The sequence below is a fragment of the Anneissia japonica genome, unplaced genomic scaffold (genome assembly GCF_011630105.1).
Source record: "Anneissia japonica isolate Jap-2015-1 unplaced genomic scaffold, ASM1163010v1 scaffold287923_len1623670_cov205, whole genome shotgun sequence".
NCBI classification, from domain to species: Eukaryota; Metazoa; Echinodermata; class Crinoidea; order Comatulida; family Comatulidae; genus Anneissia; species Anneissia japonica.
This window is the reverse complement of record NW_022721637.1, coordinates 860616-877850: the sequence shown is the minus strand read 5'-3', so window position 1 is coordinate 877850 and position 17235 is coordinate 860616. Positions and strand designations below refer to the sequence as shown.

The 17235-nt window shown below is 34.7% G+C and overlaps 3 protein-coding genes across 4 annotated transcripts in view; 2 read left to right on the top strand and 1 right to left on the bottom strand.

Moving 5' to 3' along the window:
* Positions 1 to 261: 261 nt before the first annotated feature.
* LOC117111654 (probable sodium-coupled neutral amino acid transporter 6) lies at positions 262 to 14385 on the bottom strand. 2 transcript variants are annotated; one of them, XM_033254623.1, is made up of 13 exons: positions 14214 to 14385; positions 13013 to 13179; positions 12548 to 12674; positions 11969 to 12008; positions 10941 to 11025; positions 5377 to 5518; positions 4851 to 4979; positions 3934 to 4013; positions 3372 to 3472; positions 2472 to 2590; positions 2000 to 2156; positions 1462 to 1556; positions 262 to 837 (listed from the first exon to the last, which is right to left on the bottom strand). In XM_033254623.1, exons 1-13 carry the CDS (start codon positions 14304 to 14306, stop codon positions 754 to 756), a joined length of 1419 nt encoding a protein of 472 aa, XP_033110514.1. In that variant the 5' UTR covers positions 14307 to 14385; the 3' UTR covers positions 262 to 753. The 2 variants fall into 2 exon arrangements, with proteins under 2 accessions (XP_033110514.1, XP_033110515.1); XM_033254624.1 differs by having other exon boundaries at positions 14220 to 14385.
* LOC117111652 lies at positions 5934 to 10924 on the top strand. Its single transcript, XM_033254622.1, has 2 exons — positions 5934 to 6264; positions 7380 to 10924. Exon 2 carries the CDS (start codon positions 7402 to 7404, stop codon positions 8959 to 8961), a length of 1560 nt encoding a protein of 519 aa, XP_033110513.1. The 5' UTR covers positions 5934 to 6264; positions 7380 to 7401; the 3' UTR covers positions 8962 to 10924.
* A 1119-nt stretch (positions 14386 to 15504) lies between the features above and the next one.
* Positions 15505 to 17235, top strand: part of LOC117111651 (estradiol 17-beta-dehydrogenase 1-like) — an 8557-nt gene continuing 6826 nt past the window's right edge. The window contains exon 1 of the mRNA XM_033254621.1: positions 15505 to 15724. Coding sequence (XP_033110512.1) covers positions 15632 to 15724 — 93 coding nt within the window. The 5' untranslated portion in view covers positions 15505 to 15631. The remainder of the gene's footprint in view (positions 15725 to 17235) is intronic.

Below are 17235 nucleotides of genomic sequence, written 5' to 3'. Positions count from 1 at the left end.
GAATACAGCATGAATAGTTATTATATATCTAAAAATGCTAGTCTCAATACACTTTAGCTCCCTGATGCATACATGAGTGTCTATTCATAGTTGTCCTGCAAAGATCTGCACAGACTGTCACCATGTAAAGAGGTATTCATTATCAAAGTACAGGAATTTTGATCAACCACATTTCACAGCTAAGTATTCAGATGAATCATGGCTTTAGAACCACATATTGTAACAGTGTGCAAGGAATTTTAAATAATAAATATATACCAGTAATCCTAAATTGCACATGCTTAATTGGAATACAGAGACTAAGATACACAAGAAATGAGGCATGTGATACACCATGCCTTATTTTCACTAAACAATTATAAGAATACATAATTTAAAACAAGTTATACAAAATAAGTACCAGTAAATAATCAAATTGAGTAAAATTCATTAAACGTCATTAAAATTTGAATAATATAGTATATTTTCATAATGAAAAAGGACAATAGAAACATTGTGCAAAAATAGTTTATGATATGATGAAATATAAAACTATTGAATACAAAAGTACTGTACTGTTTCTCTACAACTACTCCATTAATATTACTACTACAATTCACTGGCCTATAATACTTTATAATTTAACTCTTTATTTCAATAAGGAATGATGTCATTTAAGCACTATATAAAATCTTACTACTAATCAATCATACTGATTCTAACTTGGTAAAATAATTTATTGAGAACATCACCTCCCCTACTGTCAAAGCACTATCAATTGCCATTCAGAATACCATCAATTATCACACCAAGACTTGTCAACATTAGAATTATACCGGTGATGAATAGAAGCAAGGCCTACATGGAGAAAAAAAGAAATTGTTACAAATTTGTTTTTTTATAATTAGTTAGATAATTCAGTTTAAATTATCACTCATTATAACCTGATAATACTGTTTAGACTGGCACGGCTATATCTACTTGCTACACCTATTTGCTTCATTAGGGTAAAGGAAGGAGAATAACTCATTATTCACTCGCTAAATTGCGCTGAATTGCGTATGTGCGTGGTCCATGACTACCTAGCTGCCATAAACAGGGGCTTATAATAGCTACATATTCATCATTCCACAATGAAAGGGGCTGAAATGAACAATAACATCAGGGTAGCCCCTCCCCCTATACTTCAGAAAGATGCAATGGGTTCTTTAAAGTACACACAAGCCAGATGTGTACAGTGGACCTCCATTTTTAGTCCTTATCTGAGAAGAGTTGGTTCCACCAACCCAACCCTCAATGAGGAGCAGCTTGACAGCCCCGATGTTAAGATTGTAATTATCGGCATCCCCGCCTTACCTCTCTACCACTTGACTTGCCAATGACTGTTTGAGTGTTAATTTTAATTATTTATACAACATGAAAACTAAATTCCAGCCTACACCCCCACCCACCTTTCAACCATGTAACTTAAAGGGCACTCACCTGAATCTTTTGCCTGGATAGACGAGGTTCTTTACCGAGGTAGAGGTAGAAAAATGCTGGCAGTGTAAAAACCAAACTAGAGGAGGCTATAGCACCTAAAAAACACAACCATTTGTGAATAATCTAAAATATGTGAATAACAATAGTAAGCATAATATTAAACATAACATAATGTTAGATCCAGCTTAGTGGTAGTGACCAAAGTATGTGCATTGAACTAATGAGATTATTGCATTACTAAACATTACATACTGTAGTGTTAGATTCAGCTTAGGACTGTACTAGTGACCAAAGTATGCGCATTGAACTAATGAGATTATTGCATTATTAAACATTACATAGTGTTGGATTCAGCTTAGTACAGTAGTAGTGACCAAAATATGTGCACTAATGAGATTATTGCATTCTGGGTAATTTATTAGCTGAAAGCACACTGAAAGCATCTAGACTTGGACATTAAAGAACTTGATTAATGGGAAAAAGAGTAGGAATTATTGCCCACTTACACTATGTGGAATGCACATATAAGATGACTTACCAACAAATCCAAATATCTCTTTAAGATCGGGAACAAAAATGGCAAGACATAGTCCAATTGACATCAGAACACCAGTTGCAGCCAAATGCCTGAACCAGGAGAAGCCTGTTGTCCCTGGAAACAGCATATTCACTACCATTAGTAGAGCTTTCCGTGTCTGTAGAAGTAAAAGCAAATACAGTTATGCAGGTTGTGCCTAGATATACAAGGCGTCATGCAGCATCACATCCTATAACAAGATCAAGAGGTCAGGATGTTTACATTTTTAAGAAGCACTAAAGAATTTATGAGATAGTGTACCTCTTTTTAGAATCAGTTTGGTTCAGGTAAAGAAAATTACAAGTAAATGAATAAAAAAATATGGAAAACAGAAATTATAGGTTGGCTCTGCACACTCAATACACTATGTATGTAATTATAAAAATGAGTTTTATTGTTTATAAATTTAAATGAAAACTACACAAGGACTTACAGGGTAATGGACAAGAGGCACAGTGAGCACAATGGCCAACACAACGGCAAACCTTACAATCAGGATCAGCTTGTCATCACTGTTTGTGTAGCTTTCTAACAGATTACTTTCAACATTACCTAATACAGGGTATAAGAATAAGGAATCAACACACATATCAACAGGAAAAGTAACATAGTATCTGTAATTGTGATCACCGCCATCAGAACCACAAAATTACCATCACTACCACATAATTTAAATTTTCTAACAGTAACTTTAAAGCATTATTACTTTAGGCTCTTATTTTATATTCTATATTTTTATTTTGTTCATGTTAATTTATATCTTTATATAGTTTATATGTCTATTGTTGTATTTTAGCTAAATGTTTTACTTTATATTTTAACAACTGTTGTACCCAGGGACCCAAGGAAGACCAGTCTACTTGACTGATTGGGCCAACCTGGTTAAAGATTGTGAATAAATAAATAAATCACCATCATCACCACTATAATCCCCACTACCTCATAAGCATAACAAGACGTCCCTAATTTTGTCTTAATCAGTGAAAACCATTAAAAATATATCAATTTTGGCACCAGTGGCGTTCCATTACTTATTTGCATGGCATTCCATACTATACTTTTTCGGGATTATAAATCGCATCCAAATTCTACAACATAACAACATAAACATAAACACTGGTGGTGTGCTCCGAAATTAGCTAATACAGTACTAGGAAAAATCAATAAATTAGATACTTGTGGAAAGTCTAAACATAACTACATGATCAACAATATCATCATCATAACCATCACTACATTATCAACTCCTACATCATCCTCACATTCATCATCATTAACGTAATACGTAGTGAGACATCATACATTCTACCCTTCTCTGCCAAATTCAACTTACCATAAAAAGTTAAATAGCCAAACAGAGCAGAAATAATGTACATCACAAAACTGATGCCTATAGATGTTGTTGCAACATTCTGCATGCGAGATAATGTGGGCCTTAAGAAAAGGAAACATAAAAGAAAATGAGTAATCCATAACATTTGCAACATTGAGTATCAATGTATTGATGCCTTGACGACTGCTTTTACACCGCCTAAAGCTACAATAACTTTGTCCTAACTTCTTATTTTACAACATTTCTACAGGGTATATTTTCTTATATTTTTCACTTTATAAATATGCTAATCTTTGTATGATGCTCCAGAATTTTAGAAAGGTTGCCTTTTTAAATAATTATTAATTACACGACAATGTTTTTTTCCCAAACTGTAAATGTATTGCACAACTGACAAGTGTGGAAGCTATTAACACTGAAGTTCATCTAAACCAACTCAAAACTTACTTATTTGTAATCAAACCTATTTCAGTAAAATATTAAGAATACAACAAACTACTGTATATTATTTATCTATTTGTACATATAAGCAGTTTACAGAATAGAAATTTTTCCAACTTACTTTGAAAGTTCACAGTAAATTGGAAGAACTGCTGTGTGGCAGACAAAAGAAAATGCCATCGTTGGAAGCACATAGGCAGTCTGTGGAAAAACAAGCAAAGCATTATTATGCAAGATCATCATTACACTTTTTTTAAAGAATTTTGATTTATAAATTGATTCTATTATTATCTTTTTATTTTTACTTTGTAGTTATTATTGTTCTTTCTTTGTAGGGCATCACAACTTAAAGCTTGCTTGTAATTGATGCCTTTTCAATCAATCTTTGAATTGAGAATTGTAAAAAAATATATGATAAAGGAAACTGATTGAATTAAAAAATTTATTTTGAAAAAAAAAAGAAAAAAAGATGGAATTAAAATCCCAAGTTAAGAACTATAACTTCTTTCAGGCAGCATTTTACCAGACCACTCTTAACTCCCTCCAATCACCATATAAGGTCAACTGCTGATGTGTGAATGCTGATAAATGCTTATGAAGCGTGACTTTTAAACATATGTTACTGCTAGAATTTTATATTAAGCATGTTTCAAAAATAATACTAATAAACATTAGGGTACAATCATGTGTTCTGAACATTTCTTATCTTGAAAAAGCAAAATACAAACTTGTATGCAAAATGTTTATTATTAAATGTTATAATTACACTATAATGCCATTAAAAAAATAATACTAATGAAAAGTAGCACACCATCATCATTGAGTGGTCAATGTTTTTAGCCTGCAAATGGCAATTAATTTCTTGAATACATTTTTTTATTAAATACACAAATGACAATAGAACATGAGGTAAACAATTAAAAATCCGAGATTTCCTTTTATTCTGAAATAATTAGTCCATTGTTGGAGCAATATTGAACTCAATGTTAGGAGACACATATGTTTCCTTAATATCAGTTAAGAATAAACTTCACAAACCTTAAGTGATAATGTAAAGTAGTTGGCTTTGCACTGGTCTGTTGAGAAGTTAGCAAGCACCTTAAACTCCTCTGAAATTGTTACATTTGAGTCTGTGGGACAAGGTATCATAAACTTTTTGACAACAACCTAGAAAAAGGGAATTAAATAATAAATCAATCACACAATTCAGATGAAATCAAAATTCAATAAGTAGCTGTCTAATTACATTGTTTATTGAATGTACAATAAACAGCCAATACGTTTGTATCGCTTTACTATGATCTTTTTTATGTTGATGGTACTTATTGCATGGTGTAAATGGAATGTTGCATTAATGAGACCAATTTCATTTCCGCCATCATTCGTGTCCATGAAAATACTGTACACCTTTTTAAGTATACTATTTTATTATTATAATTATAATCTACGATCCATATCAACTTGCAGGACCAATTCCCATATGTTTACAGTGGAAAATTAAAGTCAACCAACTAGCTGGCTTTGCAGTATGTTAATGACTAATTAGCATTAAATAATTACTAACCACAACAGTGAAGAATAACATGAACAGGATGGAGAATCCACTGGTGAAGCCAAGAAAACCAATCTTGGGTAAGCATGCCAACGGTATAATAATGGTCAATGCCACAATCAGTAATAAATAGTTGCCATTCAGATACCAATTGCTGTAGTAAATTAAGAATATTAAATCTGATTTGTTAATTTATTGCATAAACATAAAAAAGCACCTTAAAATAGCATTTTTAAATTTACTAGAAATTATGTTCAGTAAAACATGAACCCAGTCAGATCATTCCTGGTAAATTTGAGCACAAATTGGATCATGTTGAGAATTTGACCTTTGAACTTTGACATTTGGTGTAACAATCACAAGCAGCACACAAACGGTGAGCATTCTTTATCCAGTGGCTTAGCTCAATGAAAAGTCTGTGACATAAGTATATTTCAACTAACTTTTGGCATTATGACCCTAATGACTATTTTAATACACTACTTAGATAGACTTTTCTTTTTCCATCTTGATTTCAGAGGTCAAAAACATTTTTCAATATTTTTTTTTATTCATATATTGGTGAAGAATAGTCTTTTGAGAACATTTTCCAGAAAAAATTAATGTGATACGACCCTCTGTTATGGAGTTATGAATTTTTAGATAACATGAGGACAAGAATTTAGCCTCAATGCTTATCTTATTTCTGTTAGTTATGCACCATTGACTTGGGTTGTTTGTAATCACCTCAAGATGTCTACCGATTCGTGGAAAAGGCCTATTGTTAAAGAACAAAAAACAGGCAGCTAAAAATAAAACCTGTGGAATTTCCTCAGCATAAAATTTCAATTATTGTACAACGCAACATCAAGAAATGATCTTTGCAATATAATTAGGTCCTACAGAGTGAATTTTGTTGAGGTAGGAGTTGTATACTTTTTTCTTCCAAACTGTTCCCTTCGTTCCCTTTTTCCTGAGCACTCCCTTGGTGCATTGAGACTTAGATTGGATTGGATATTTGACTAAGTAGTCAATGGTGGTAATATACTACTGTACTTAATGATACCGTAAAATCTCGAATAGAAGTTCTGGGTGGCTTTTATAGGACCCTTGGATGGGCTTCTTTTCCGAGGGCTTCTTTTCGAGACAAACTAAAGAGTGGGCTTCTTTTCAAAATGAATGCTGTAAATATATGGTATTACTACGAATATACAACATTTTCAACTTTGGGATTCAAAATTCTGTTTTTTTTTAAATTTTAACCATGCTAGATAATATATTGATACTCACACAGGATCACAATGATCATCAACATAATCAAACATAACGTCTGTCTGAATGTAAGTATTAGCTCGAAAAGAAGTCTATAATATACTATCTTGATTAGAATCCCATGGGCTTGTATTCAAGATTAAGCCCATTAGCATTCTATTCGAGGTTTTACAGTTAGCAGTGTAGTATATATGGTAAGTAGTGGAGGTCGTAGCAGCAGCAGAGTGGTAATAGTAGTAAGGGGGCGCTAGGTCGCAAAGTATGGGGTCATCCTGGCTAAAATTAACCACCATGTCATGTGACCCCCTACCCTTGGATTTTCCTTAAAAATACCTTGATGTCAAAAGAAAGAATTCAAAATGTCAGCTTCAATTTCCAAGTGGTTTTTAATTTATGAACTTTTGGTAATTTTGAATGGTACTTCCTGAAAGAGGAGTCAAATATTGGTATTATGTAGCAAAACAAAATTCATCGCTGTTATTCCAGAAGATAGCTTCATAAAAACTGCACAAAGTTAAAGGAACCATTGCCTGAATGAAAAAAGGGGGTGTAGTACCAAATTTCAAAAGGTTGTGCTTTAAAAACCGCTTGGAAATTGAAGCTGAAATTTTGGATCCTTTCTTTTGATATATCAAGGTACTTTTAGATTTTTTCCCCTAGATACACCACTGGGTATTGTTGTATTTGAAAGTAGTACTAGTAGCACTGTAGTGTAATTAGCATTGGTGGAGATTTTAATGCCATATGTTATTCTCTCTTTACAGTGACACACGCAAACAAAAATAGATGGCACTCAAGGAGTTTCTGAAACATGTCGACCAGACGTATTGTAACCTTCACTCAGACCCAGACACTGTTGACCACATATACAGAGCAACAAAACAAATCGTTCAACATGTGATGGATGAGATAGGAAGAAGAAAACCTCACCTGAATATCAAGGAAGTCATAAGTGTTGGCAGTTTTGTAGAGGGAACCAAGAACTGTTCTCCAAATGAGTTTGACTTTATGGTGTGCTTTGATTTCCTTTCTAGGAAGGAAAACATATGGATAGAGGGTGTTGATGGGTGTAAACCGGGCTACATGGTAGCTTTTCTTAATGTCAAAAGTGATGATGATAGAATGTTCTACATAATTAGACAGCTCTATGATGATATTTGCTGCATTCACCATGTGGGGGTGCGTAGAGAATTCATTAAGGTTCTCGGTGAGGTTATTACGCCCTTGTCAAAGAAGAAAATGTTGACACCACAAGGTATCTTAGTCTTGAAAGGTTCAGAGTTTCTAGCTCTAAAACTAGAATGGCACAAGTTCAAGGATGAGTATAAGGGACCTGATATTTATAGTGGACTTTGTGAAAGGGACATACATTTAGAAACACACTATTCACTGGATATTGATGTTGATATAATGCCAGCAGTTTCTGTAGAGGACTTTTCTCTTTTAAGTGACATCCATGGGTTCCCAACCCACATAGCTGAAATTCTGGAAAATCGAAAGTTCCATCTTGTGTGTAAAGAGTCAGGGCAATCACCTAATGCACCTTATCTCCACATTTCCCATGCCACTACAGAGGTCTTTCTGGTGAGCCATCTCAACCCCATCCACAAACAATGCTACAAGTTGCTGAAGTATATTTTTACACATGGCACAGATACCAACAGACCAATAAAAGACATTAACTTGTCTTCTTATGTGTTTAAAAATGCAGTTCTTTTTCATGAATATGACAAGCTGTGCTCAGGAACTCCAGATACTGTGACATGTTGCATCGAGATTATACAGTACATCAGAGCCACATTAAGGCAGGGCGTGTTTCCTTCATTCCTGATGAGAACAATGAATGTGTGGGGCCAGTACTATAAAGTTCCAATTGCTTCTGGCTGGAGGCCAACAGATCTAGATGAAGAAATTAATAGGTTTGACTGGTCCCTTGTGCTGTGGTTTCAGCTTTGGAGGCAATTTCTCGGCAAGGCACTAACAATTTTTCAAAAAATAGAAATGCAGTTGCCAACAGCAGAACCTGAATCCCAGGAAATCAGCATTTCACCAGAGGATCCGGTGTCAAACTGCCATGAAATAGTAATATATGTTTCAAATAAGTATGAACCATTTCTTAAAGAGTTTGCTATTTTGAGAAAGGATGCATCAGTCATTATAACCGAGTATTCTAAGACTATATATGACAAGACAGAAAGTGTACCGGGCAAGCCTCCTTCAGAAAGAATTTGGGAGTTGGTTCTGCCTAAATTTCCAGAATATCTCATTAGAATTGAAAGAAAGTGTAGTAGGAAATTAAGCATCCCAAAAGAAAATTTTGATGAAGTGAAAATATTGGACAGTTGAGAAGCCTTTCTGACTAGGAAGCACCACAATTTCCAAAGTCACACTAAGAGTGGTTTTTTATATACCACATACATAGATTCTAGGCATCTGATTGGTTAAGAAGCAGGCAATAGAAACTATAGAAAGTATGTACTATTTCCCTATGGCATAGCACTTTTTTGTCCTGCCGCGCGATGTGCAATCTCTAGGCTGCATTGCTATGTACAAATGGTAAAGGAGACACGACCTCTACGACGCTGAGGGAGATTGGCTCTCTGACTGTCTAGGCCTAGTAAGTAAGCCTCCTAATTATTGTGTGTTCAATTTTCATTAATTTTTTAGGTCTCGTAGAATCTATGTATGAGGTATATAAAACAAATATTGACCGCTCTAGATATGGGGAGCGGAGAAATCTATAGCAAAAGAAATGTTTGTATAATATATCTGCATGTATTTTTAATATTACTTAATCACATATAGCTACTCTGTAAATTTGAGATAGGTGGGTGGGTGTGGAAATAATACCACATAACTTATAAATATCAATGTGTATTGAAGATACATTTGTGAATATTATTATTCATCCAGGTAAGTATAGTATCAATGTAAGGAAATAAATCTTTTCTACTGGACTTTGCATGTATTATCCCTCACAGGGAAATAGGCTGGTTTTGGTATTGGGGGAAGGGGGATGTGAAAAATAAGAATTCCTGTTTAACATGCCCTGATCATCACAAAAACCCATACAAACCAGAATTAATATTGTCAGCATGTGACGAAATATCCACATGAGTGTCAGTTGCCATGGTAACTGCGTGTCGTGCTGGGATTACAAAGCCCTAATTATTTTTTGCACTAACATTGACTGAAATTATATTCCTTATTTCTTTATTTATGATCAGGTGGGGTCGGGTGGTTCATGAGACTCACTTCGCAGAAAAATTAAATAAATGTTTATTTTGTACATTTTAGTCCAACACTGTCAAAATTACAGTTTAATGTTATATAAGAACAAGAATTTTATTACAAATCATAAATTTTCATTTGCCATAACTTTTAATTTTGTTGATCAATTTTCAAGAATCAAATTGTAGTTTACAGAAGCACTTAACAAGCTTGTGGTCAAAAGAAGTCAGATGTAACAGACAATATTGCGGATTACCCAAAAATTAATAAAATGGTAACTAAAACTGTAAAATGTGTGGCACGCATAGACTAATAATTGACGGCTGTACAGGTAAAACTAATCTTGGATTGCCGATGCCACAGTTAAAATCAAAGGACTATACACAAACGCTGTGTTCGCTAGTGGAGATGTGCATCCTGTTGTTGAATTGCCTTGATATATGCAACTTAGTGAGAAAGATACATACACTTTACTCAACTCATGTTTTGCTTGGCCAATTTTACTCAACTCATGTTTTGCTTGGCATAAATATCAACAATTCTCTGAAAGTACCTGTACAGTATATGACAGATAACATTGAAACTTATATACAGTACATACATACATTATTTAAGAATTTTACTTCATTATTATAATTATCATAATGATTCATATCATATGGCAAGGCCAATTTCCATATGTTTACAGTGTGAAATTGCAATCAACCTACTGGTTGGCTTTGCTATGTGATAATGAACAAATTCATGTTAAGTACTGTAATCAGTAACCACAACAGGAAGAATAACATATTTAGGGAAATTAGAATAAAATTTTATTTGAATACAGTTAATTTATTGCATAAACATACAAAAAAAAACCTGTGGAAATTAAAGAAAAAAGCTGAATTTAGACTTCCTTGGTGCCATCATCATTATGGTTCTTCACCATGATAATGAATATTGATGATGGGAGTAATAATGATGACAAGAATGATAACTTACAAACTTTGAGTTGTCTCTATTGCAAATGAATAATATTAGCATTTGTAGCCATTAATTTATTTATTATACTGCATCATAACCTCCAAATGGTAAATTTTAACAGTATACATTACCTAGAATGTGCATCTTGATCACCTATCAATGTACTTAGAATGCTTGGAAGTTCATCTTTTACAATAAAAAGATAACTTGACATTGCTAAAACCAATGTAAAAAAAAACAAAGTTAACAAATGAATACCGTCATTCTCCAGTATAATCCAACCCAATACCGCTTGAGTAATTTTCATGTAAAATATTACGGCACTCGGGTCTGATGCTAGGTAGAACTAGTCCTCAGGTACCTAGGTTTAACCCAGACCCAGTATTTTGGGAGGCCTATACTGAGCTGCTATAAAAGAGTGATACAGTAATTCAATTGTTGGCCTAATATTGTGTACATTTTCTGGTCTTCAGGAATTGTCGTGTACATGTAGGCCTATATTGACAACAAAATATGAACGAGGTCCAGGCTAGTCCCTGTGCCAAGAAACTGGAAAAAACAGAAGGCAATTGAATTGTCGTCTGCATAGCCAGAGCTATGCTAATAGTTATTTGATTGTCTGCCAGAGCCTCTCTGATAATATGCCCAATATCGACTTTTGGCCATGTCGTAAGCCATAAAATCGCTACACATTCGCTTCAGCGTCTTCAATCCTTGCACTGTGTATAGCTGTCCCTGCCGATGAAATTGTGAACGCTCCCTGATTCAACTGACCAATCAGCCTCGTCAAAAGAATCGGCGATAGCGTATAACGATTTTTATGGAAACCAAGCTTTATGTATTTGAAATTTACTATTCCGTAATTGTTTTAATTTGTGTCATTATGAACATTTGTATTGCCTTCAGCAATTGGATCGACGGTAGGCCTTAGTTAAGCCCACCTCTTAAACTTGATTCAAATTTTGTGTTTAAGAACAGACTTGCGCTTGAGCGCATACGGTATAATATTATATGGGACACAATAAAGTTGACATTTCAAGGGTTAGCATTTTCATCTTTTAAAACAACAGTGTTGTAATACTGTAAATTTTGTAAATGTATTTTGATTGTAATAAAGTTTTATTATATTGCATTTCTAAGATATAAGATGAAAACTTACACCCAATATTTTGAGCCATAATTGCACTTGCAGCAAGAATCTAGAATAATGAAATAAAAATATTAATATTACTTAAACCCTGTCCAGACTATCAAATTTTATTTGACAAACACATGTGACATGTCTAAATATGGTCATGATGACATCATATAATGACCATATACCGGAGCATCATAACTATATATGGGTGTACAGTTTTTTGTCAAAGAAAATCAATCATGGTAAAAGATTTACTAAAGCCTGGTTTCCATAAAATCACTACAGTGTTTTCAGTGCAATTGTTGTACTGCGGAGGCAGTCCCCGACGCAATCGGGAAGGCTGCTCGATTCGACCGACCAATCAGCATCACCGAAAGCTGTGTCGGCGAGAGCTTGTAGTGATTGTATGGAAACCAAGCTAGACACACCAATACAACCAAATGTAACTTAAAAGAATAGAATAAAACAATAGCTTCACAAGGGTTTAGCACCTCGGAGGGGGGGGGGGGAGAGGGATAATAATAATAATTTTGTATTAAACATATGTTCAAATTTCATTAAATGTAAATCATATTCCAACAATTAAGTAAGGTTACTTACCTTGCCTACTGGTCCAATGGCATGTAAGCCAATGTCTTCGTATGATTTTACTCCAGTTGTTTGACACATTCGTAAGAGGAGTTTGATTGAGTAGTTTGCTAGAAATGCCACTAAAACCAGCAAGATACTGCGGGGAAATTTTAAATATGAAAGAATCTATTTTACATGGTCTTCAGCATTCATTTACATAGTAACGTAATTACAGTACTACAATGTTTAATAATTTAAAATAATAAATGGCAAGAGATATCTGAGTTTAGGTGAATCGGTTAAATTTAAATAGAGTGGGAGTGGTATTCTGAGGAAGAGGTGTTGGAGAGTACTAAAAGGGGCAATAAAATTTGAAACAGATTGTTTGCGAAGGGGCGAGTAGGAAAAAATGTGTAATGAAGGGATGAAGACCAGGAGTAATATGGGGGTGGATTGTGGGTCTGTTATACTCAGGGTTGAATCTATGTACCTCACCTGAATAAAATAATTCCTGATGTTGCCATGGCAAAGGCTAATCCAAGAATACCACTGCCAAGAATAGCGTTCATCAAGTTGAAGACGGAAAACCAAAATGTGGTTTTTCTAGAACTCTCATGTCGACCAGATGAAAGGAGTGGAGTAGATTCATCAACATACTCATACTTAATACAAAAGAGAGACAGAACAAGTCAAAATTCTTAGAAATGGTTACAGAAGAGACATCAAAAATTGTTTTTTTTTTTTAGTAGGATTTATATAGTGAACATATCCAGAAACGCCCTGGGGAGTATTTCTGGTTATGCGTGTAAACAGTACTACTAATTTCATCCCAAATCATTCACCTTGTACCAGGTACCATATATACTGTACACCTGGTTGAAGAAAGGCAAATGCAGATAAAATACCTTTGCCCCCCGATCTTCTGATTGAAAGCCCAAAACCTTGCGTGCTGCGACACACGGTTCTACATAGATCAGTTAAGCCGTGTGTTAGACTATCAAAAGCATGTGGTATGAGATCACATCATGACCATATATAGACACATCATGACCATATATAGGTACATCATGACCTTATATGGGCATACAACAACTTTTAGTTTAAAGGAACATTTTATATTTGGGAGAGAGCTTTAGTTGAGAACTAAATTTGATTCAAGTTATGTTTCAATATATAATAAGAAAAATAAATCCATCTATCTGTGGTGATTTTTATTATTTAAAATGAATTGTGACTGTAGTATTTCTTTGATGAAATAAAAACAATACATATTGTGTTCATCTACAGACTACTGTGTAGGCTATTATTACGATACTTGTCCTGGCCTAGGTTTACAGATAGTAGTATTAGTACCCATTTTTTACACTACGTCTACACTACAGAACTGTATTTAGGCCTACATTCATGAAAAATACTTGGTTGGACCATGGAGCTATAATAATTAGATTTATACTATCTACGGCCAAAAAAAGTTTAACGTTAAAAGAACGTTTTAACATGTATTCTTAACTATGACATGCCTACCCACCGAAACCCACCTGTAGGCAGCATGCATAGGATTGAGGGTCTGAAGGAGAGGGCCTAGCCTCGGCCAGGAAGTTGTTATAGTGACCCTCGGCTAAGTTAGACTCTCTAGCTAGGCCTAGGTCCTATCTACTCTAACCTAGGCTAAACAAAAGAACCAAGCATAATTGACACCTACACGCTGGTCATACACATGGACAGAACGAACACTTGAATCATTTATACAGTGGTCTATATCATCAGAAAAGGTAACTTTTGGATCCATACTGCAGCAGTAATAAGTAGTAACTGGTAGAACGACCACCACTACCTGGTGCTTTTGACACGGCGATGAAGTGTGAGGGGCTGTTGTTGTCACACGTGACTCATGTGCTTGTGGGACTTAAAGAGGACACCGTTTTAGCCAATCAGAATCAAGCAAATGTTGAACTTTTTTAGACACCTTACTTCCTATTTTGAAATGATTAAAAATATGAATTGGCCTATTTGTAGGTTAATATGCTACATTTTTGTTTGGTTGTTTATTTGAAAAAAAAAGATTTTAAAAAAATCATAATTCACACGTTTTATCTATGACAATATAGATAGGTATTTCGTACCTTGAATCTTGTATATTGATTGAATAAATAATTGATTAATCGATTGATTGTTATTACAAATGCCAATTACAAATAATAGGCATAAGTTGTTATATAGTACATTATAACAACTCCCTGAAAGGGTCGACTTCTGTTCTATGACGGATAAAATTTTTCAACGTACGTAAGAAACATGACAATAACGTCTTTATAATTGAATTAGCCCACTATAGAGTGTTATTGCGCGGATGACACATTGCTAGGAAAATAGGTGCACAGAATCGTAATTACTGCAACATAATACATTGTTTGTATAATAAGATTAGGTCAGAGCCTAATTTCGGCAAAATCTGCCAGGAAATCGGCCATTTCCGAAATGCGCGGACGGATTTCTAGGCCAAATTTTTTTCGCGGAGGATATTACCCGCTCAGGCCTTACTTTACAGTTTGGAATTAGCACTGTATTATCAAAGTTCTCGATATAAAAAAGATAATAATAATTCCATTGACTTGCCTAAGGCTAGAGTACTAAAGACCTATATAAGATATTCCAGTAACATGAACAAACTCCTTTGGTAGGACCCCCGTCCTAATTATTTTTGCCCTTTACCACTTGTTTTGCCTATGATGAGCGTGGTTCATTATGTTGCAGTCATCGACTTATTATCCGGAACTCATGGAGACGAGAGTGCCGTTGGGACACATAAAGCGGCAATCTAATGTGATCGGATTACTTGAGATAACCTAGGCATAGGCCTATATATGTACATAGATATACCAGTTTTTATACCTCTCTATACAGTGTGCGTCATTATGACTTCACAAACCCAGCATTTATCAAGTTGTATGGGAACAGTTTGAAAGCTTGTATAAACGCGTTTCTGTACGGATCTTGAACATCTCCGCTGCTGACACGTCATTCTGATCACATGACACATGTCTAGTAGTAACATATTCATCCGTTTGTATTAACACCAAATCTACATGCACGGAGGTTCAGTTTCAACGAAAGATGTCGAAGAAGACAGTGATAATTACAGGATGCTCGTCTGGCATAGGCCTTGCCACGGCTGTTAAGTTGGCCAGTGACCAGGCCAGATATAAGGTAGGCTTACGTTTACGCTGGATTATTAACCATGATTTTTAAGTTACACCATCAACGATTATTTTAACAAGCAATCGAGTTAAAAACATTCCTTCACGATCAAGTTAAATCGCAACGCGACTCATTTATTGCCTGGCTACGGGAACAGCAGATATCCCATCCCATTATATTTCTTTTTGTTTCATTTCACCCCCTATTTTTTTTTTCAATCGATCGGTCAAAAACACAAGTTTTAGCGCATTGCCTTTACTAGTTAGGCGCATAGTGATACAATCCTTATTTATCAATATCATTAGGGTTTATTATCAACGGCATCTTTTCTTCTGATGACCTGGATTAATAGGTTTCTGACCAGATTAACCATGCATACAATATATCACGCCATGTATCTATTAGAAATTGCTCGCCAGTTTATAAATTGCCGATAAATTAATAAAATTGAATCGAGGCATGTCTCTACAAACTTCTACAGACTGTACAGCGGCATCACATGTTGATAGTTGGAAACAATATTCACGATTTGAAAGGCATTTACATAATTTATCACGAAAATCAATACAGAGTCCTTGATTACTATAGCAAAAAAGAATGGATTGATTAAGTGTTAAAGCAAAGTAGTTTCGGTGTAATGCTTACGGCTCGTGCGTGTGGCCTACTCGTTGTTTTTTCGTCGGTAGGTTTGGTTTAAGCGGGTCATCGTTTTTTTAAATTGTAGGCATATTCTGATGATTCATTCGTTTCCTTTCTCATTAATCTTAATAAAAGCTAGAGATGATGATTGCCAATAATTAATTACTTTTTGAATAGGGCGATTTCCATGCCTTTCATCATGTCGTGTCATGTTATGTTTTTTTCAACGCAGGCATCCCAATCTTATGTTGTTTGCATGTCTGTGAAGAAAATGTTGCAGTCAACAAAAAGGCGCAAAATGTGAAAGCAGCCAAAATGATCGCAAATCGCTGTTCTCTGTCAAGAGAGCATTGAGTTACCGTATCTGTTGTAGGCCTATATATTTATTTATAATAAATTCCACGGGGCTTTATTGTACAGGAAGTTGTAAGTGGCGTAATTTCTATTTAATGTGAACGTATATTATTTTAATGTTGAATAAATCTAAATAAACGTCCCTTCATTTCACTCTATAGAGGTTTACAGCACCAGCATGAAACACTGCTGATAGAATAATGTTACTTTCATTATAGTCATGTTCAAAATCATTATTCGAGGCGTATATTATTTTTAAAAAAATAAAGACCCGGCCAGCGACGTTTATTCAAAAGAGGGGGGAAGCTTCTTACTTGTTGGTTTATTCAAAGTGTGGTGTTTACTTGAATAATACGGTACGGTACATTATACCTTCTTACGCATAGGGTAGTGTGATATCCGATCGTAAATTCTAGAAAAGAACCCAACGAAGTATAACATTGGATTTCTCATATCTATCATCTCATTGGGAAAGTTTAGCGGCATATAGGCTACCACAGATTTGCATTGTTTCAGAAAAGCACATG